General features: G+C 30.0%; 2 protein-coding genes and 1 non-coding gene across 4 annotated transcripts; 1 reads left to right on the top strand and 2 right to left on the bottom strand.

Annotated features, from left to right (window-relative positions):
• Nucleotides 1-1091: 1091 nt before the first annotated feature.
• Nucleotides 1092-11698, bottom strand: LOC114393703. Of its 2 annotated transcripts, none has more exons than XM_028355108.1 (14): nt 11407-11698; nt 10268-10349; nt 9381-9484; nt 9048-9174; nt 8574-8668; nt 7290-7413; nt 6587-6667; nt 5439-5537; nt 4914-5072; nt 4762-4822; nt 4573-4649; nt 3488-3532; nt 2106-2276; nt 1092-2016 (listed from the first exon to the last, which is right to left on the bottom strand). In XM_028355108.1, the coding sequence occupies exons 1-14, from the start codon at nt 11442-11444 to the stop codon at nt 1453-1455; spliced, it is 1827 nt and encodes a 608-aa protein (XP_028210909.1). In that variant the 5' UTR covers nt 11445-11698; the 3' UTR covers nt 1092-1452. The 2 variants fall into 2 exon arrangements, with proteins under 2 accessions (XP_028210909.1, XP_028210910.1); XM_028355109.1 differs by having other exon boundaries at nt 4573-4643; nt 11407-11697.
• Nucleotides 11699-19042: 7344 nt separating this feature from the next.
• LOC114393065 (membrane protein PM19L-like) lies at nt 19043-20144 on the top strand. The gene is made up of 4 exons (XM_028354324.1): nt 19043-19250; nt 19350-19569; nt 19688-19733; nt 19867-20144. The coding sequence occupies exons 1-4, from the start codon at nt 19127-19129 to the stop codon at nt 19978-19980; spliced, it is 504 nt and encodes a 167-aa protein (XP_028210125.1). The 5' UTR covers nt 19043-19126; the 3' UTR covers nt 19981-20144.
• Nucleotides 20145-20176: 32 nt separating this feature from the next.
• On the bottom strand, nt 20177-20248 carry TRNAP-UGG. Its single transcript has one exon. It is a non-coding gene; the product is annotated as a tRNA-Pro (tRNA).
• Nucleotides 20249-22615: the final 2367 nt, after the last annotated feature.

Here is a 22615-nt window from a genome sequence, read left to right on the forward strand (position 1 = left end):
TGAAGGCTCCATTTTACGTCTACATTTAGACCAAACTCATAAGTCACAAAATCTGGGGCTTTTCTTCGCTCAACCAAGGTTTCCAGTTACATATGACCAAATGCTTTGGCGCTATAGTTAAGGCAGCTAATAAAATTTTTACATCAAAACATCTGACAAGAAAAAAATGATATAGCAATCTTAGAAAATTCTGCATCATGAACTGCCCACCTAATTTAATTCTTGTCCTCGTACAAAAAACAGAAAAAGATCAAATGGAATCAATTCGATAAATGTCAATGGCATCACAGAAGCCTCCAACTCCGTTAATGCAGTTCTCAGTCCCTGTTCACAATTTATTTAAAAATTAATTCTCAAGAAAATTTGTACACTCTATCCTAGACATTTACTTCAGAATACCACTTTTGCACAAACTGTTCTGCCCCCTCTCTGAAAGCAAATCTTTGTCCTACTCGTAAATTAATTTGGAAGTCTTTGAATTGTTTGAAAAATCTTAAATATGTTTATATTTTAAAACTTTTTAATTAAGTTTCTTAGTTTTCGATTTATTTTTAATTAAATCTCTAAATTTCGTTAAGGTTTCATCAATAATAGGATTTGATAAAAAAAATCCTAAAATAATTTAAGAATTTACTAAATAATTAAATTAGCAAATTGATTTTTAAATTATTTGAAAATTTTCCATTAAATCTTTATACTTGACAGAACCCTAACAAAACCCTAGTCAGGACTCAATTAAAAATAGTTTATAAGTTTAGAGACATATTTACAAACTTTTAAAACAGAGATCTATTTAAAAAAAAAATTAGAGACTTACAAATTAATTTAATTTAAAAAAACGAATGACTACTCGATTTTGAAACTTCATTCCAAGTCTTTATACATCATCTTATGAAAAAGCCAATAGAAGATGTCATAAAAAATGTCCCTAAAAGATTCATTTATATTAAAATAGACTAAACCGTAATACGTATTAATAGTCAACAAAAATAGATAATATGATTACATAGCATTTGATAATAATATAATTTTTTACGATAATGGAACATTTATTATTTTCAATATATGAACCGACGATGTTCCTAAAATAATGAAACAATTAAATGTAGGGAATACATTTCCATCCACACTAGGATACAAATACAAGCATAGCATCCTGGCAAGTGCATCATGTATATAAGCTTAGCTTCGGCAAATAAAGGGAACGAAAGACGAGAACCTTTGTTCAAATGATGCGTACAATGGTGTAGACATCGTTCATAAAAACAACAAAATATGACAATTCTCACTTACAGTCAAAGAATATTGGATGATTTGTTAGTTGAGAATCTAAACATACAAAATTTACACACGAGCAACCTATTTTCTTTGGTACAAACTATGATTTTTGTTTTCTTGTAGTTACAAAAACAATGTATACATGAGAATCTCTCATCTGATCATCGGTTGTGACTATTTGTTCTTGAAAAAATTGAAATCCCATCGACGCATTAAGCCATCCATGACATGGCCTGCGGGATTCCTAACAACAGTTACTGTGGCTTTCGTGTTATGTGATACATCAGTCTCTGATGAACTTTGTAAACTAGCAGAACTATCGCTACTAGCAGAACCACTTGTATTGCTGGACTCAGTTACTGATGATGTGTCAGTAGGTGCCGATGGTGGTGGCTGCAGCTGCAGATGTGCTGGTCCTTCTAATGAAACACTTGGTACTGGACTTGGCTCCGACACCACATTTTGGGAATGTTTCACTGAAATGGAATTTGACTCACCGTTCAATGGCTCAAATTCTTCTGATGTCGAGGAAGTGGTTTTGAATTTTGACTCTGTGGTGTGTTTGAGTGAGGAAGATTCTGTCTCCACCGGTCTCGAAATCTCTCCTGAAGAAGCATCTTTATCAGACGGCTCTACAGCATCTACATACACAGAACTAACACTACTTGTTGGTTGTTCTGCATTTGGATTTCGTACTTCCAGGTCCTTCAGTGACTCCATCACTGCTTCCATGAACATCTGAATAGCATGGATAAATCAAACATGAATAAAATCCAAAATTTGTCATCAAGTATTTTGATTATGTAGAAGTTATCAAGTTGGCTCACTCTTTCTTCCTCCTCTGCAGTAGATGGAAAACCTGCAAGGTCATCTAGTTGATATTCTACATACTGATCATCTTCCAATGTGGCTGGAACATGGGACCCAAAGGGATCACCATTTGACAATTCAAAGCTTATCATTGATGATGATGATGGGGAAATATTGCCGCACTTCTCCTGCTTTGCAAGAATGCCATGCAAAATGTAAGAGTGAGACTATAGTTCCTTTCTCTGTTTGATCTCCTTTTCTCATGCTTTGATTATACCTCTTTCTGCCTTATTTATTATTTCACTATCCCTAAAGGTAGATATTTACATAAATTACATTTTTGAAGCTTAGGTACTGGCTCTGTCTTGCCTAGGTAGTGCAGATACACAAGTAGTGGGCATTCACCATGCAGTAAAAAGAAAAATTGTAGCATGTAAGTTGCGTTTGTTGCAAAGGTTTGAACAAGTGGAACAAAACATTTGTATTTGCTTAATCTTTGGAGTATTTTAAAAATAGAAGAAAAGACGACATAAGGTTGAAAACGTATTATATTTTAATTCCACTAAAAGGATGGAACAGAGAATAAAATAGACCCAGGCAGCCCTTTCCATTTTTTCGTGTGTCTAACACCACGGTATTGGTACCAAAAAATTATTTAAACACAAATTCCCGCATTTTTTAGTATTAAAATTAGATAAGAACTTACCATAAACTTTTAAAATGAAAAAGCATTTTCTTAGAAGTAGGTAGCACATGTTAAAGGCAGGTCTATGCCTTAGTATTGAGAATTCATGAAGAGAAAAATGGATACCAGGCCAGCAAGTCCCATTCACATGTATTACATGCCACTCATCACTTGTATTTTTACTAAAGTATTCCAATATATCATAAAATAAAAAAATAAAATAAAACATTCCATGAAACCCATGTAACAAAAAAAAGGATAAAATCATTAGTTCATAGTATATTTCCCTAAAACCAATCACCGATTCAATGAACAATTTAGAAAGAGTAATACTGTTGACACAAAAGCTTTTGATACTGAAAACATGCCTCTCTGTATTCCGTTGAATCTCAGCAGTGTGTCAGATCCGTTGGCCTGGAGATGGGTATGTATTTTTGTGGGACACTCTTGGTTGTGTCATGGTATCATTACTTATTTAGAAATGGCAATTACTAGAATTTTCACATTGAGACAGAAAACCAAGGGATTCCAATCACTTTTTTTTCGTTAGTTTAGATACTTACTGAGTTACCACCAACCAATGTTCCACTTGGTGTGTGATAGCTACTATAGCCATACAAGCATATAGTTTACACGAAAAAAATTACAATGCATATGAAGAATGGGGGAAAATATTTCATTACAAAGAAAGTGAAAATAGTGAAAGGGATATACCTCATGTTCACGATGTTCATCTTTCGAAGAAATATCAGATGGAACCTGAGAAATGTCAAACAGTATATTAATATTACTTAAAAAAATAATAATAATAAAAGCCATGCCAATTAAAGAATTCAAACAAAGTCAAAATCATCATGCAGCTCAAACAACCACATCTTTGATGGTCATGCAAAAGCCATTTGGCAGGTATTAACACACCAGATTTTAACAAACCACATAGCACTCTCCTCTAACATTTGCAAAATGCAATCATCTAAGTATAATATTCAACTTGAGTACTCTTGTGCAAAAATATCTTTTAGGTTCAGGATCATCTAATGCTAGTAAGGAGCATCATAAGGTCAAGTTATGAGAGAGAAAGACAAAAATAAAATCAATGGGTCCTATATATAAATAATGGTGGACCCTATTATAATTGTTGTGTTTTTCTTTCTCGTGGCATGACATGACATTGTCACATTCTTTGCTAACATGAGAGGATCATCATCCTATCTTTTAATGATTAAAAAATGTTTTGGGTCCTTGGACATTATACTCATTTTCAATTCAGTTCCTACAAAAAACAAATGTTAACTTATTCCCAATATGAACATTTTCAATGCCATATCTGCCATGTCATCTATGGTCGTTATAACAAACTGAGTTTGTGCCCAATTAAAAATGATTATCACGTACAGGGATAAATATAAATTTCTGCTCCCTATACATGATATTCATTTTCAATCTGGTTATAACCCCAAATGGTAAAACAAAATTGAAAACAATTATTTGTACAAGGACTAAATTAAAAAACTATTTCATATAAGAAACTGTTGATGGTTTCATAGCCAATTCCAAGTCCGGGGTAAAGGAAGAGGGTTGTGTTAGGCTCTCAGTGGCAGTAACTAACATAAAACTTGTTGCTATACCAAACATGGATCACTCACAACTTCTTTAACAAAAGAACCAAATTAAGAATGAATATCACATATAGAACCAAAATTATATTTTAACATTTTTCAAAATAGAGGGTACATTTCCTCAGCCAAACCTATTTGCATGTTATTCTAACAGTAAATTAAGAGCTAATAAATGCAAACCTCCATCCTACTCATTGGTCGTCTTGAACGGACCTGCTCAATGGCATTTATCGTGCTGCTTGTTGATGGTTCTGCATCTAACAAAGAAACATGTAAGATATTTACAAAAAGTGAAGGTACTAAGTGCAGATCCTCATACAAATCAATATAGCAGAAATAGTTAAGAGAAACTAGGTACTTGAGTCATGCCTTTGTTTTTAGATGATGATTCATTGCTGTAGCCTAATTCGTGCACAGATCTCCAAACATCCTGAGGAAAAACAGTCAATTCTTAGAGATGTACAAGATGGACTATTGAAATTTGATCAAAGTGGAACCATGAGAAGCATTGCTGATTTTACCTTACCAAAGTAATCATTCATGGGGTCAAAAAATGATTCCCCAACCTCATCTTCCGGAGGTTGCAAAACATTGTGAAAAAAGATGTTTATGGAATCAAAGTAAAACTGAGGACGAGGAGAATTGTGATCTCCGTCAAATTTAATTATGTTTTTGTCTCCCTACAAAGCATGGACAGCAATATTAAAGATCCAAATAATAGGGCATGAAGACTTCCTAGATAAAAACAAAAAAGAGCAAATGCAATAGCATAGATTATAATTAGAGAATAGGTGACACAATGTGCATCCTGCCTGGAAGAGATTTTTAAAATTTCAAAAGCATCAAGCATGCTTTAAAGACATATTGAGATTAATATCAAAGAAATATTCACATTTTTTAAAGTCCTCTTAGGAAGCAGGAAAAAAAAACTAAAATAAGCTGATCCGAATATGCATTTAGCCTAACTCCAAAAGTTGAGTTATGTAAATCAATTTGTAGTTAAGAAAAAAAAGGAGGGGGCGGGGGGGATTTTTAAACATACTTACCATGTAAGCCTCAAATATTCGATCAGAGTGATGGGGCTGTATAAAATCATCATCAATGGCATGGCCTAGTAGAGCTGGAACAAAACAAGATTTTGCCACCTATGATGCAAACAAATAATGAATGAACATGATGGAGAGTATAAAAATGTTTAAAACCAATAGGAATATTTTTTTATTGTTTTCTCACCCAGATATTTTCAATAAAATTTGCATCCATTTCAGAATATTTGTTTTCTAGATATTTCTATGCTTTTGAATGCCACATGAAGACATATATGCTCAAGAGGACAACAAAACAATTGTCGACATTATTTTCTTTCTGTTTGTTTTGCATCATTATCTGGACAAAAATCGGATCCTGCAAACACCTAGTATGTGTTTGGATTTCCATTTGGGGGTTTCCAACAGAAATCCATACACACTCTAGTGTTGCCTGTGGCCCCAGAGTGTAAGGGGCACAAATTATTAGTACTTAGCCAGTATTCAATCAATTGTACTGTGTTCCACAAGTTCAGTCATTAGCACCCAAAAAATTGAAAATATACTCATTTAACTAATTATGATTAGAATTCAACAACTCTTGGGTTTAGCGATTAAAAAGTAAGAAGGACAAGAAGATGGCGCTCCACTTATTACCAAAATAGATCCTTCAAATAACATTTTCTTAACTAGTTGAAACTTTGTACTATTTGAATCAAACTAGTACTTTCATTTATTCACTAGCAAAAGTTTCTCCACCTATGATCATAACAATTAATCAATTTAATTTACAAAAAATTTAACCAAAAATTTTCAGCAATATATTTATGAATTACTGACTAAATTATGTATTAACTTGGAGATTAATAAGTTTATGCTATCTATTGCCAGCAAAAGGAAATTTTATGCATTTATATAATTTCTACAAATTCAAACTAAAAAGCAAAAAACATTTGTTAACTAAGCTCAGGTACAGATGGAACTTTAACTTGTATTGAAAAATGATGACAAAAAACAAAGCAGTAATAGCTTATCAGTTTTTTCTGTCAAACTAACTAATTAACCATTTTATACAATCAAGCAAGTAGTACAAATTCCTTTCATTACAAAACTCCTATCACAAAATAAAAGTTAAACAAACAATAACAATAATAAAAGGATGAAAAAACCTTAATTGTATTGAGGTCCGTTATGTCAAATTTTGCCTTCTTTTGGATCGCTCTTCGCATGTACTGGATTGCAAACTTCACCTGCAACAAGAAAAATGAAACAAAATCAGCATAACAGTAAGTGATGGCACTAAGAATTTATTCTTATAATAAGAACAGAACAAGGTATCATTTGGCTCACTAAGTTATTTAACAAGATTTTGAGATTTAAGAAGATATCAGATGAGTGGAGCAGGAGCACTTTGGTTCCTATACTTAAGATTTAAGAACAAGGGGGATATTCAGAATTGTGTAAACTACAGAGACACAAAACCAATGATCCACGCTATGTAAACTTAAGAGGGATTTCCCCAATAGTAAGGAGCTATACTCCATTGTTTCTTATCAGTAAAAATCAGTTCCCATCAAGATACAAATGCAACAAAACAATTTTTGGACATGATAACAGGTCATGAAGAAGAGCTATTAAATTTCAGAGTGGGTAGACAGGGAAGTTCAATGATATTAATATGTAATTTCCGACCAAAATTATTTATATCATGTCATATATCATTGAGGCAAACTGGCATAAGCTGAAAATAGTTCCAATAACCTCCAAGAAAAGAGCAAAAAAATATTAGACTAAAATTCCAAATTTTAGATAGATTATTTCAATATAAAAAGTATTCTCATTTTCAGCCAAGAAGTAATATAATATACTCACAGTAAACTTTGGCAGACGAACTTTATATGTATCTACAAGTTCCATCATCAAATCAACCAAATCAGAAAAGGGACTGTCTAAAACCATCCCTGCAATTGAAGGATCCTCAGCTCCATACATAAGGCTGCAAGTAATAAAATCATTAATTGTTCAGAAAAAAAAACATATGCATTAGCTAAAATGGTATGTTTGAATGGCTATATAATCAGAGTAGTTATATTGAGTGCACTTAACAAGGAGAACCATTCAAATCAGAGGGGAACAAACATATACATGGGTTTTTTCATGCCAGGGGGACAGGGAACGTTCTAGTTTCTACAAGTCTACACAAATACAGAACAGCTAACTATTTTCCTAGTTCAATCACACACATGAATATATTATCAGAGATCATTCACTCTCAGGATAAAAACAGTGTTATACACAATCTATTATTCAAGAATGATAATGTTCATTAATAAAAAGAGAGGGACTAAACAAGCTGATATGACCAAAAAAACTGGAGAACTAGTTAGGCTACCAGTCAATCAAGACAATCGAGAAAACCAGACAAGCAGAAAAACAATGAAGAATTGGTCACACCAGTCCAAAACTGGTTTCAACCAGTTTTTCATTTTATTTTTTATATAATCAAAAACATTTTGAGATGAGTAAAAGGTCCATGTATATGGATTGCTATTATTTAGTTTTTTAGTAGTCATATTGATTTTTTATCTATTAGGGAACACAATATGATCCTTTTATATTAATTTAAAATTTTACCTATATTGGCTACTTATGATTTTACATGTTTAATGATCGCATATTCAACCACTAATTAAGCCTGAATCAACACCTACATCAGTTCAATAACTGACGTGGTTTTCAAAAACATCAATAATAATAGAAAATCTCCTCTCCCAAGCCATTTCGGTCACTCAAGATTGTCAAAATCAAGATCTTAACTAAGATCAGCAGAGGGAAAAAAGATCATAAATTGTGTGATTGTAACATAGATTATTAGATTGTAAGATCTTACTGAAAATATAAAAATATATTAATATAATTAGCTAATGCAAGTAAAAAAAAATTATTACAGCTGCAAGCAATAATATAAGAAAGTTCAAGGAAGAATTTAGATATTTATTTTTTGTGGGTTACAATCACGATATCTGAGCTGTAATATGAACAAATTATAGTATCTTGCTACAGTACTACACAGTCCCATTTTTACCAGAAAACCTTTCCTAAACCTCGTTCCAAAAGCAAGTTTAAAGCAAAAAGTGGGTGATGATGAAAACCTACCTGGTTACAGCTCCCATTGAGCGACCCCACAAGCCAATTAAAGAGACATTTCCATCATCCCGCAAATAGTTGACGACAGCCTTCAGATCATCCTTCTGAAAATAGACAACAATATCAAACAAACAATCATTTATAATGAAGAATGACAACAAAGCAAGTAGTAGTAATGTGCATGCAAACTTGGACTAATAATTTTGGATCGAATTCACAAAAATAACAGTATGCAAGTTGTTGAAGCTATCTTTAGATGAGGTTCCCTAGTGTGTATTGTTTCTAATCTGCATGCAAGATCACATAAGGAAAGAATAGAACTTTGAACTTGTCAAATACCTCTTTATTTAACGTCCTTCACACATTTACTCGTATTAATTATGGGAAAAGGACAGATAAATGACACATCAATAAGACTAAGCTATATAAATGATAAAACAGTAAAATATGATTTTTTTAAGAGGTTATTGAAAAAGCACTTACTTCATTCCAGCCTAGAGTGACATGCTCCCCTCCAGAAATTCCAGAGCCAGAAAAATCCAGAGTAAAAACTGTAATGTTTGAGGGAAGTAAAATTATAGCAGCTTCACTAGCATCAGCCCTACATCCGCTGTCATATAAAAATTTCACCCATTCAGCACAAATTGAAATCTATAAACTATGCAACACCATACATACACTATGGTGCACAGTAAAAAAAGGAAAACACACAATCTTGGAAGGAGAGAGTCTAAAATTTTCTGAAGAAAAGTTTCAGTGGAACTGTTTCAAACAACAGCCTCTTGCTAACATAAAAAAGCAACATCCCACAATCACCTATTTCCATGACAATATATTACACACGGCAGAGGCTTTCCTTCAGGGCTGACTATAGGCAAGTAATGGCTGCATTGAAGAACATCACCCCGACTGTTTTTTATCTGCAGAATATCAAATCTTACATGACAGGCTGACCATGCAGGTTGTCAACAAAAAGAGATAAAGCATGACTTAATTGAAAAAAAAAATTGCTATGATGGGGAAAAAGTGAAATCAACAAGGAAAAGTTTTAGAACATCACATACATACACTTTATGTATGAAAATTACTTAGAAGTATTCTACATAAAATATACAAGTTCAGTTGAAAAATAATTCTTCAAAAATAGAAATTTGATTCCAATATTTTTCTCATCCTACTGTAGTTTCACTTTTTAAATGTTAACTAACACATGTATTCATGTAATAATGCTGATATTATAGGTAAGAAACACTTCTAGTGGCAGGTTTCCAGAAGAGAAATAAAAAAACTGAGGGATGAAACAAATTATGAAAACTGTATTTCTTTCAACATAAAAGCAACAGCTTTGCAATTAGAATCATGTTCAAGCATATTATTGACATGTCTTCCTAGGTATCTGTCAATATCAAATTTAGTTGCTCTGCACCAATTTTACAGGTTCATAATCTTCATTGAAGGTAATGGTGGCCTGTGTAATGGATCTCTCGTCTAACATTAATGTTGTCTAATGACGGTGATCACTTAGGAATTCGATAAAAAAAATATTAAGAAAAGACAATGAAGACAGTGATTGGACGTTAGATTCATTAATCTGTTACTGAAACACTATAAAATAAGATAAATTCATCTTCAAATGCATTTCCACATAGCCAATGCTCAAAATAATTTTGCTAATGCACTGACTTATACTTTTTTTAAATTACCTCTACATCCTTCCGTTGATACCATTTTCCTTTCAGCATGAACTCCTGATCCAATAAATCACTTTTGGGGTCATATTCAGCTCTGCATCCAAAATAAAGATATGATCACAATAATTTAAAGTTGAAGTTAAATTTGAAACAATAATAGTGCAAATAAATCAGCTAGCCATGTACTGATGACTTGAGGCCATAATTGCAGATAGATGACTTCAAGTACAAGTTTGTAGCTATTATGTGACAAGCATACTGCATACAAGTGTATAGCAAGCATAATGCTATCTCAAGGCCTATATTGCAACTGGGCTTTCTACCAATACCTCAAAATTCGAAGGATGCGTACCCTTTCATTATTACTTTTGAGCATACCTATATATTCAAAGCAATGTATCCATTCCTTTTCTATTTCTTTTTCTAGGAAGCATGAACTTTATAGATCTCACTTTCAGAATAAAAAAATTCAAAAAACAATAAGAAATTTAATATTAGGCATAAATAACCATCCAACAACTAATGTTAGATGTGTGTTCAGATAAGTAAGAGTTTAAATGTCTATCTAAGAGTCGTTATCATAGCAATACTACGTAAAGTTACATGACAGATGCATCCAATTTTTAAGAACACAAAAAGAAAGAATCCATTACAAAAATAAAAAGTGTTTAAATAAGACTTCATTTTAGGTGGAAGAATGAAAATCTAACACCCGAATATGAGGTAACAAAGAACTTCCCCCGAGGTAGCTTAAAAATAGATCTCAATTTTCCAACCAAACAAACAGTAAGCCAAATTAACATGATGTGAAAGCTCCAAAAAAAAAAAACATGCTTTAAGAAAAGAGGCTAAGGAAGTGAAATTCTGAATCTACTTGCATCTGTTCTAGTTTTCCCCTTTTGAAAAAGAGGAATTGAGGAGGAGATTGACAACGAAACTAAATTTCAATTTCGCCAACCCAAGCTGAGTTAGGCTTTGGAAAAGCTAAAAATCAAAACTTCAAATCGAATTACATCACGTTCCAACTGAACAACACCAAGAAGAAGCAGATACCCATCTGGGAATTTTAGAAAGAGAAAAGGAGAATATTTTGATTCGAAAAGGTGTTTGAAGGAAAAGGATGCGAGAGTGGGGAGGAGAAAAAATGATACCTTGGTGGCCGGATGATGAAGTTGACAAGCTGTTCCATAGATTCAAACGTTCAAGACGATGATGTGGTTCAGCTCTTAAGCAAATATGCCTTCAACACATATCAATTTTATAAAATATTTGCAAGGGAAAAAAGAAGAATAAAAAAAAGAGGGGGGAAGAAAGAGAGAGAGAGTGGGAAGAGGAGGAGGTTGATGACAGTTTTATCAGACAAAGAAGTAAAGAAGAGAAAACATGGGGAGAAGGAGAGAGCCCTTTGGTTCTATGGCTTGTGGTGGGTCTGTGTGTCTCCAACTTGTGCTTTTCTTAAAAACTGAAAAAGTAATCACGCACGTCACAGATTAATTACATTTTTCTTTCTTTCTTTTGCATGGTCTTTTTTCAAGTTTACCAACAATGATTTTAATAAATTAAATTTTTTGGACTTTAGCCCCGTTTAATATAAAAAATAAAAATAAACTGTATACAACAGTAGATTGTTTATAAAAAATAGTAAATTGGTAATAATATAAAAAAATAGTAAGTGTATAATTAGAATGCATTACTAATATAAAATTAAACTATATGTAGCAGTAAATTGGTAACAGTATAATAATTTTATTAAAAATATAATTAAAATGCACTATTAATATAAAAAGTCATATTTTCATTTATTCAATTATGTATCCGACGTATGATTAATTTGTTAATTTTATAAAAACATGTTTCAAAATTTATATTTAAATATTTTTCCATTAGTTTGTGGTATATAATCTGTAAATTATTATGGAGAGTGTGAATCAAATGGTGTAAAAAAATGAAGAATCAAATGGGGTAAAGTTATTTTAGTTTATTTTGAAAAAAAATGTTAATTATTAATGTAAAGTTTGATTGTATAAATTATTGGTGCAAAATTCTAATTGTAATTAAAGAATATATCAAAAACATGTGTATACTTTAGTTGTTCTGATACATATTAACAAATGTCTTAGAAATAAAGAATTTTTATATAAAAACAAAAAAAAAAACACTACTCACACACTATTATAATTTTCAATAAAAGATAATTTGGTAACTTATTAACTGTAGTTAACAATATTGTAGAATAATATAATGTTTATTTTGAATAAAGTAAGAAAAATGTTTGGCTTGTTGAGAAGCAAAGGAAAGGAAGGCTGGTCGACGTCTGGGTCTGACTGCTACTTAAAAAGTAAAAAGTGGTTGCCGAGTGGATCGCCCTCACAGGTCGCCATCTTCCACTTGTGCGCACCCATTTGCACCTCTGAGATTCGGAATCATTTCATCACCTCCTCATTTTTCATTCTTTATTTCACATTTAACTAATTTTTTGAATTATTTTTATATTTAATAAATTAAAATATACCAAATTATTTTTTATATTTAGGTATAACTTATTGAATTGTTTTCTTCATAAATAAAAAATATTGAATTATTTAATTAACATTAAAAGTATAAAAAAATATATCATATACTTATTAAAAAAACTCAAAAAATTAATACAGTACTACAAGATTTCGTTAATGTTCACATAAATAAAAATTATCTATTTAACAGAAACATTAGTGTTCAATTTTTTCATTATGTAAAATTTTCTTAATTGTCAACAAAATTATGCATATTAAACGTGTATTTGAATTTGAAGATGAAATATATATAATAAGGTATATACAGATCTTGTGACTTATCGAAAACCACCGTCGTTGCGGAAACCGCCTGCTTCGTCCACCACATTTGGAGCCTTCCGAACAATATATATTACAAATAAACTACACTGCTGATTTCCATCAATCGGTAAGTAATAGATAGTAAATTAATAATTGATAATGAACGAAGACCTTTCTCATCACACCACACTTCTTGAGTTCATGTTGATGTTTAAGTGTTACCCACCATTCCACGATTTTTCTTGGTGCCACTAAATTTGATATTACCCACCACGACATGCTTCCACCTTCCACTTGCACTGGTTTTTGGTTCTGTCACAGTGTTAGCAAGTCATTAAATTAAAAGATAGATTAAATATTTAAATGTAACGGTGGTCACAAGTGTCAATAAATATAAGTTAAGAAAGTAGAAATATAAAATATATAATAAAATGTCTGTTATATTTAAAATATATGAAGTTCTTGTTGTGTTCTTTTAAATGGTTTTAAGTATTCTATATTAAATGTTTTTAATTGATATTAATATTTTGATTAAGACATTGGTTGATTAGTCGAATGCAATAAGAATTATGTTTTATTTTTTTAAGACTTAAATATATTTTTAATCCTTTAAATTTAAGTTATTGTTATTTTTTGTTTCTTAAATTTAAATTTGTTTTTTGTCTCTCAATTTTTTAAAAATATTTTCTTTGATTCTCCCTCCTGCAATAAAATTTGTCATAAATTATGTATTTAAAGTGTCAAAAATCAATAAAAATGACTAAAAAAAAGTTTTTTTGGAATTGAGGGACTAAGAAAAATAAATTTAAATTTAGGGAAGCAAAGTCAACAAACTTAAATTTTTAGCTTTAGTCTTGTTAGGAGACAAGCATAATAGGTTGTTAATGTTTTGGCAAAGGTGATTTCATCCTTATCCACTCTACAAGTTTTTAATTGGTATCAGAGTATATCTCTCTTCTAGTATAGTGTGTTTCGAGAACGAATTAAGCAGAAATTAGTAGGCATGTAGCATCTCGATCGAATCACACCTAAATGAGAGGAATTAAGAGGTTGTATAGATACCGGGTTATACAATTGATGATAACTTAAAGGAAGTAATTGATACTATAAGATGTATCTACTTTTCGGTAACTCGTCACTTAAAAACTTCACACTTAAGCATGTGTTGACTTAGAGTGAATATGAGATGGGTGACATTTAAAAAAAGTTTCTTAAAAACATGTAAGTGAGGACAAAACACGTTGAAAAGTTTCGTATTGATTTGTAGGGTCAGTCAATAGATAAAGCTAATTGTCGAGGGACTACATGCATAAGGTTCTAAATGATGGAGAATTCTGACCAACAAAAATATTGAGTGTAGTATTACCGCGTGAAATGTCGTAATGTGAAAGTAGACCAAAAGTTGAAAATCAATGATATTACAACTTTACTCCCCCCTTATTTGATTATGAATGAATGTTTTAAGTGAAAGTTTGAGTTGTCATTCAAAAAGGATTTAGGAGATATCTTTGCAAGTAGTTGTTGGAACTATACAGGGATGCGCATTGTCGCATAATGAACAACACTCCAAATCAGTGACGGATAGGGGCAGTTAGGGCCTTTAGCCCCCCTCCCCTCAAATTGCTTTAATTATATATGTAATAATATTATTTTTTGAAAAAAATAATATTAATAATATACAATTATAATTAATAATAAATATACTACTTCTAATATAAACAATATATACTAGTTAGTATACAATAATATGCATCAATTAATAATATGTATATTAATTAATAAATTTGATAATTAATACATGTTATCTTATGCATAAAAAAGGTTTGCACAAAGACAAATGTATTCTATGCAATAGTAACAATAAACTAAAAGTTTGGATATCAAATCCTACAAATCAATTGTGTTCCCAAATAATCAAAATTATTAAACTAAATAGTTAGAGTAAATTAATAAGTGATCAAATTATTTTGTGATTTTAATTTTTAAAAAAGTAAAATAAGATTAACGAGAATTTTGAGTGATATTTAAAGAGACCAAAGATTATGATTCATTATTATCAATTTTTCTCAACTTTGATCCTAAGAAATTCCTATCCTAAGTTAACTATCAATTCTTAAAGTCATATAAAGTCTTTGATCCGGATTAATAGATGTTTTTGTCTTAAATCAATATTTTAATAATCATAAATGTATCAAAATAAGAAAAAATATAAAATAAATTAAGTCAAAGAATGATTAAAACAATGTATAAAAAATATAAAGAATTAAAATAAAATTTTTAAAATTGAATATACTAAAATATAGATGGATTAAAAGTAACATATAGTCAAGAAATAAGAAGAGAAATAAACATAAACAAGTAAGAAAAAAAGGGAGAGAGAGATAAAGTCTGAAAAGTAAAAGAAGAAAAATAGAAAGATAATAAATTATGTTGCTAAAATCTTTGACGATAAATGATGTAAAAAATGTTTGTTAACACACTTTTTATTAATTTTTTTAGTAGTTAAAATTTATTGAAAGTTGAGAAAACTATGAAAGCACGACAGGCAACAAGTTTGTCAGTAGGAAAAGTAATTTGTCAAGTAGCAAATTCTTTGAGCACATAATTATAAGATGAGCTTGAGCCATCCATCTTTCATGTTATCGAAATCAAATTTTAGCCATAGAAAAGAGGGATTTCTCTATTACTACGTAACTGGAATAAGATTGTAAAAAAAGTTGCGTTAGAGAGACAAAACATTAGTGATCGTTCCCAATCCCAATTATGGGTATGGATTATAGGATCCTGCTTGAAAAAAGTGTTCAGGCACGCAATCGTGAATAGGGGCGAAGAGGGGAGGTCAATCACAAAAAAAAATAAAAAATACATCCAATAATTATATGTTATTAAATTTTATACAAAATATTTATAATTTAATGTTTCAAATTATATTAATAATCTATCAAAACATATAATGTCTTATCACAAAAAGAAACACATAACATTTTTTTATATGTCACAAAAACAATTAATAATTAATAATTTTTCAATATATACTAACAAACATTCGATATGAAAATATGAAATATGAAATAAATTTAAAAAAATTCTTTTATACGATGCGATGTCTTTCCGACTTTGATAATATTATGAATATCACATCTCATGATTAAAGTATGATTATGCATTTTAATAGTTTGCAAATTACAATAATTTCTATCAATACAATGATACTTGTTTATATGTTTTTTTATTAGTTATTGTTTATATAAGATTTTTAAAAAAATATAACTTCTTCATTTGCAAAAAAATAAAGTTTAACAATTATATAACTAAAATTTAATTAAATATAATATTTAAATCCAAGTTTCTTAAAAGAGATAAAATTATCATTAATTTTATAATTTTAAAAAGTTAAAAGATAAAAACTGATTATATAATAACTAAATTTGATAAAATATATTGATATAAAATTTCTTAAAAATAATTACTATTGATTTTATAATTTAAAAAACAATGTTAAGAGATAAAAATAATTACATAATATTTTTTTAAGAAAATATAGTATTTATTATTAAAGTAGATTTATTTTATTAATAAAAAATCAATTTCTCTAAAATAAATAAATATAATACTAATATATTATTTTTTTAAAATTGTAAAAAAGATCAGGAGCGCCAAGACCCCCTCCTTCCTTCATGGGTCCGCCCCTGAATACGACCATCCATTACTCTCCATAGTTCCGCAGCATAGACTAAATTGTTATGGCGCGCTATTTTTATTTTTTTTACTATTAAAAAATATATACTTTTGGTTCATTGGGATTAGAGTGATGAGAATAAATTCGTTTAACCCATCGAAAATTCCATTTTTTTAAAATTTGAATATATATTTATTCATTTTACAAATTAAGGAACGTTAATAAGTACTCTTACTAATTAAAGAGTACAAAGTAAAAAAGTTATATTAAAAAAATATTGATTTATTTTATCGTTTTTATATAATTCTAACGTATTTTTAATAAAAAAAACTTTTATTTATTAATATCCTTAGAATACTGGTTAATAAATCCTTACAAATTTAATGAAAGACTTGTTTCATTCCTTGACGGACAAGAGGCAATTTCGATTAGTAATTTATCATCTGTAGGTTGTTAAAAATAGTTTTAGGATCTTTCAGGAAAAAAAAAGGTCTTAGGATCTGTCTAAGGTGAAAGAAAAAGAAGATTCAAAAACACAACTTGCGTGGACCTTAAGAAAAAAAGTTGTGGCCCATTTAGTCCAATAATTTAAATGTTTTCATTTTGATACATCCATAGTTTTCTTTAAGCCCCATTTTCGAAAAGAAAATTTATTTTGGTAAATATAAAGCAGTCTTTAACACATATATAATGATTTATTAATACAAATTAAATAAGTATATTATGTGCATTTCACTTATATTATTAAAATTAAGTAAAATATAAAAAAATAAAATTTTAAAAAATATTTAAGAATTTATAATACTACCTCATTAATGAAGCAAATAAGAATTTTACAAATGACTAAATAATGCACATATTAATGTAAAAATGAAATTAATAAAAAATAAATATCTTTCTTTTTATCTTTCTCATATATATAGTATTGATGGGTGTTGAGTCCAGCAAATTTTATTCTTAATGTGAGTGCAATATTGGTAAGTATACAAAGCACTCTTGAGAAGACTTATTTTTTAAGCCTTAGATGTCATTTGACTCGGGTTTTTATTAGGTGAGAGGAGGAAGAGATTGAGAGAGATACCTAACTTCACCATGAAAAAAAATCAGAATTTTGTATTTTGATCTTTTGTTAACAAAACATAACTCTGGTTAAAGATAAATTTTTTATAGGAGTTATAATGTTGGTTGGTTGATAAAAGGAGAAGGGAGAGAGAAAAAAAGTTGTGGATTCGATTTTCTCTACCAATAAAAAATTAACAATTAATAACTAATATTTATCAATAACAAAATTATGTAAAAGTATAATAGTTTTTTTGTTTGCAAAGTGAATTTCATTTAATAATAAAAATAGGAAAGCTGAGTCATAGCACAAAGGTATGCCCATAGGCCAGATCCATTAGTATGACACAATAGATCTCCACAACTGAAAACAAATACACCTCTACACGACCCAAAGGCATGACAACCAAAAATGAAAAATGAACTGAAAATAGGAGGGGGGAAGAAAGCCAGCAAGTATGCGCTGTTATCGATTAATCTTTATCCTAATTTTCATTATAATTGTTTTTACTTATTTAAACCATACATAATATTATTAAAATTCTGGTTATTAGGGTCTTTCCTTTATTTGATATTTTAAACCTAGTATATTTATGTTTATCCTTTAATTAAAGATTTTTTTATTTACATAACGATATCGTGGTGTTACGGTTTCACCCATTTCTCCATTTGTTCTCTGTCATCTAATTCTTTGGCTACCCCTTTATTTCTGTGCGTGTTACGTGTACATGTGCTCACAATCACATCTTACTCGAGGAGGAAAAAATTTCGAATGTAGTACTAGTATTCTCTATTCCTGCGGATTTTTATTTTTATTTTGTCAAATTAACTGACGGTAACATTTTGTAAAGTAGCACGCGTTGAAAAATTTCAATTACGACCTTTTGCTCAAGCTCAACTTAATAAGACGTAGAATCTATAGACTCTATGATGGACATAGGTTATTGTAACTTTTGATTTGATCTCTGATGATTATAATGGCATAAAGCTAGAGAGAAAGTTTTTGCCCTGTTAATTCTATGCTGCAATATGCTCATAGAATATATGAAAAAAATTCATTTCCCCTTCACGAGGCAAACCAAATAATGATCAAAGAATACAAGGCATTTCTTTGCATGGAAGAAAGTTCTTTTCAATGGTAAGAGCAAAGAAGAACCATATTGCTGGACAACCTTTTCCAGCAATATTCTGGTGATATAATGGGGATCGAGAATTTGTCTCGGTTTATATATATGTTGGCCTCCAAGCTCATCACAAGGACAAATAAGTTAAGGTTCCACGTTAGTAATTTTTTGGTGTTTGAATTGAAGTTAAAGGGCCATGGCTTCAGGATCCAAATCAGTAGCCTCTATCCTCTTGGCACTGAATCTAGTGCTGTACTTCATTGTGCTTGTAATTGCTTCTTGGGCAGTGAATCATGGGATTCAAAGGTCTGGCGAAACAGGTAATTAATTGGAGTGCTTTATCAATAGAAGAAAAAAAAATGTGTGTTGGTTGGTTTCAACTTAATTGAACTGTGTGTGTTGTTTTATTGACTTTGCAGCATCTGTTTTGTCCATTCCGGCTCGCATATTTCCAATATATTTCCCAATGGGAAACATGACAACTGGTTTTTTCGTAATTTTGTCTCTGGTTGCTGGTGTTGTGGGATTCACCACCTCACTCACTGGATTGCAAAACATTTTCCAGTGGAATGCTCCCAACTTACATGCAGCAGCCATGTCTTCATTGACTACATGGGCACTCACTCTACTAGCCATGGGGTGAGCTAGCTATATATATCTAGCCTTATCACCCATTTTGCTTTCTATTGAATCAAATTTCTACCATTCTAACAAGAGAGAATAAATGCATTATGGCTACTACGTTCTTTTGTTGCAGATTTGCATGCAAAGAGATTGAACTTGGCTGGACAGACTCCAACCTGGTAAGCTTTCCTTCAATGCTAGCTAGAATTTCAATTCACTGCCAAAAACACATATTATATTGTCATTTAATAACGGTTTAGCATATACTGAATTAACTCGTAATATTCATCATTTTTCCCATTTTTTTTCCAGCGCACCTTAGAAACGATCACGATCATTGTAAGCGCAACACAACTATTATGCACGGGAGTTATCCATGTTGGAGTTTCAGAAGTTGTTGCGCAGAGAATGGGAGGAAGAGTATGAGTTTCAGCTGGTGCAGGCTTATACGAATACTATCTTTCAGGAAAATTATCCTCTATGACTGCAGAATTAATTGTAACTCTTTCTTTGCACAGAGTTGTTTCATTCATTCATGTACGATAAAAATATTTAATTGTAACTATATACTTTAGTTTCATTTGAGGAAACTTATAAATATACTTTTTCAGAAAAAAAAAATGGGGCATTCCGAGAATCGAACTCGGGACCTCTCGCACCCAAAGCGAGAATCATACCACTAGACCAAATGCCCAGTACATTCCGTAAAATACTTTAAAAAACTAAATCTCTATAAATTTAATATTTAATAACTTTATCACACATTATGATTTATGCGTAAATATCAATGCATAACCTTATCACACATTGTAAGAATTTAAAAATTAGATTTAAATTAAATAATTTATAAGATAATAATTAATCTTATCTTTAAATATTAAATAAATAAGTAAATAAATAGAAACAATTTTTTTTTCAAAAAATGAACCGATACAAATTATAAAGAATGGTAGAATAGTCAAACGGTCAAGGATGCTATACGACCAACAAATTTAGTCAAACTTTGATTTTAAAAATTATAAAAATTTTAAAGGAATAAATTTCAAATATTTTAATATTTATAGGAAAAATATATATTTTAATCTTTTAAAAATAATTATTTGGTAACATGACATCAATGCCTGAGGCCTGAGCCCCTGAGAGGATGCTGCCAGTTAATATCATATAGATTTCATTCTTGATTTCCTGTAACTTCATAAAAGAATATGATACTTTTGTTTACTGAGCTTTGCTTTTCTTGTGGGAAATTAATTTTTTTTTTTAAAAAAAATTTGTTTCAAAGATTAAATTTAAAAAAGGTCATTAGTGGAGATAAAAAGAAGTTAATTAGATAAAAAAAAGAGTAAGACAATAATTTTCAACAATTTTAAGAATAGTTCTAACAAAAACTGTAAATATGGACATCTTTAATAGTAAATAGGTTTTTAAATTTTTGGAGGCAAATTCCAAATGATTAGGTTGTCCACTGGTGCACCAAAAATAAAAGGCAGTTGGATTTGAAATTGAGAAATATGGTAAAACACCCTAAATCTTTCAATGTGAGACCGCTGATATAGGGATTAGAGCATTTTGCTTACCCTAAACACTAAATCGCAAACTCCCTTGTTCCAGATTTGTTATAGATTTTGCAGATTTGGATTGCGATTTGTTATAGATTTTGCAGATTTGGATTTCAATTTGTTTCAGATATGGACTGCGATTAGTTACAGATTTGGGCTTCGATTTGTTTTGGGTTTGAGTTGCAATTTGACTTGCGATTTGTTTTCCGAGTCCCAAATCTCGCACCAACTACGGGGAAAGTAACGAAAACACGTTCAAATTTTATGAAATGCCAGTGTGTTGAGGATGATTAATTGAGTTGATTAAGTTAAGATTTTGGTTAATTTATTTGATTAGCTTGACAAGGTTGGTATTTGAGTGTGTTTAAGATGATGTTGTATTTTAAACCCAAACAAAGGCAGTGTTGTAGAAGGTTGTTTCCTATTTTCCTCATCGCAAAGTTAGCCCTTAACCACACCAAACACAACAGAAAAACCACTTATATTGTAGGCATCTTACATACACCTAATCTATTCTTTCAAGATTGTAACACTGTTCAACGTAAAATTCGTAGAACGCTCCCATAATTGGATTGAGTTATATGATATCTTTGTCGAATCAAAAACTCAAAAGCGTGCTATACTGCTATCAAAATTAGTTGGCACTGTCTGATCAAACCTGTAATATATTCCATATTGGATTGGATTGCTTGTTACTTGTTGTATTGAAAATATAATCTCTCTTCTTTTTTATTTTAATGCAGGGTCTTTTTTATCTCGATAAAAAAATTAGAGATTAATTCATTTAAGAATTAGAGATTTTTTTTTAATTTATTTATAGAAATCTAACTCAGGTACAACATGTTTACAACCAATTGAGTTAAACATTTTTAGTATGTTTCTGAGTGAATTATGCGCTGTAAATTTTCTGGACTATTTTAAAATATAATAAATATTAACAATTTCAATACGTTTCTAAACTTTGTAAAATATCGATTTTTAATTTTTGAACAAAACTTTAAACTCCATTGAATAATTAAAAAAACAACACAGGGCAGTCATTAAGATCACAACATCACCATTTAGGGAACAAATGGTTGGTAAAATAAGTTATGAAAGAAAAGATTAAAGATTAAAACTAATTAAAAAAACTTTTATTTAAAGACTAAAAATTAAATTATTAAAATTTATCAACTAAGAATTTAGTTAATCCTACATATAAATAAATTTAACTAATTTTTATCATATTTGATTATATTATCTGTAAAACACTCTTTATTTAATAATGATTAATTTTTTTATTCTAGTTATAAGTTTGAATGAAAGAAATTTTAGAAAAATATATTTTAATTAAAATTAAAAGAGGTTAATTATTTTTTAGTTAATATGAAATAAATTTTTTTGTTTATATTTGAGTTGGAAGGAAATAATTATTTAATTAGTGTGAATTATTAGATTTTGAGCATGTGTACGAATCGTCTTAAACAGATCAGACTTGGTTGGACAGTCAAGTATTGCGGATA

This window comes from Glycine soja, chromosome 17 (genome assembly GCF_004193775.1).
Source record: "Glycine soja cultivar W05 chromosome 17, ASM419377v2, whole genome shotgun sequence".
NCBI lineage: Eukaryota > Viridiplantae > Streptophyta > Magnoliopsida > Fabales > Fabaceae > Glycine > Glycine soja.

Excerpts from the sequence above, each read along its gene's own strand:
- LOC114393703 (XM_028355108.1), bottom strand. The coding sequence starts at position 11,444 with ATGGAACAGCTTGTCAACTTCATCATCCGGCCACCAAG. Across the intron at positions 3,533-4,572 it reads GACCAATGAGTAGGATGGAG|GTTCCATCTGATATTTCTTC; the intron begins GTTTGCATTTAT and ends GACATTTCTCAG. Across the intron at positions 2,017-2,105 it reads CTGCAGAGGAGGAAGAAAGA|ATGTTCATGGAAGCAGTGAT; the intron begins GTGAGCCAACTT and ends CATGCTATTCAG.
- LOC114393065 (XM_028354324.1), top strand. The coding sequence starts at position 19,127 with ATGGCTTCAGGATCCAAATCAGTAGCCTCTATCCTCTTGGCACTGAAT. Across the intron at positions 19,251-19,349 it reads TCAAAGGTCTGGCGAAACAG|CATCTGTTTTGTCCATTCCG; the intron begins GTAATTAATTGG and ends TTGACTTTGCAG. Across the intron at positions 19,734-19,866 it reads GCTGGACAGACTCCAACCTG|CGCACCTTAGAAACGATCAC; the intron begins GTAAGCTTTCCT and ends TTTTTTTTCCAG.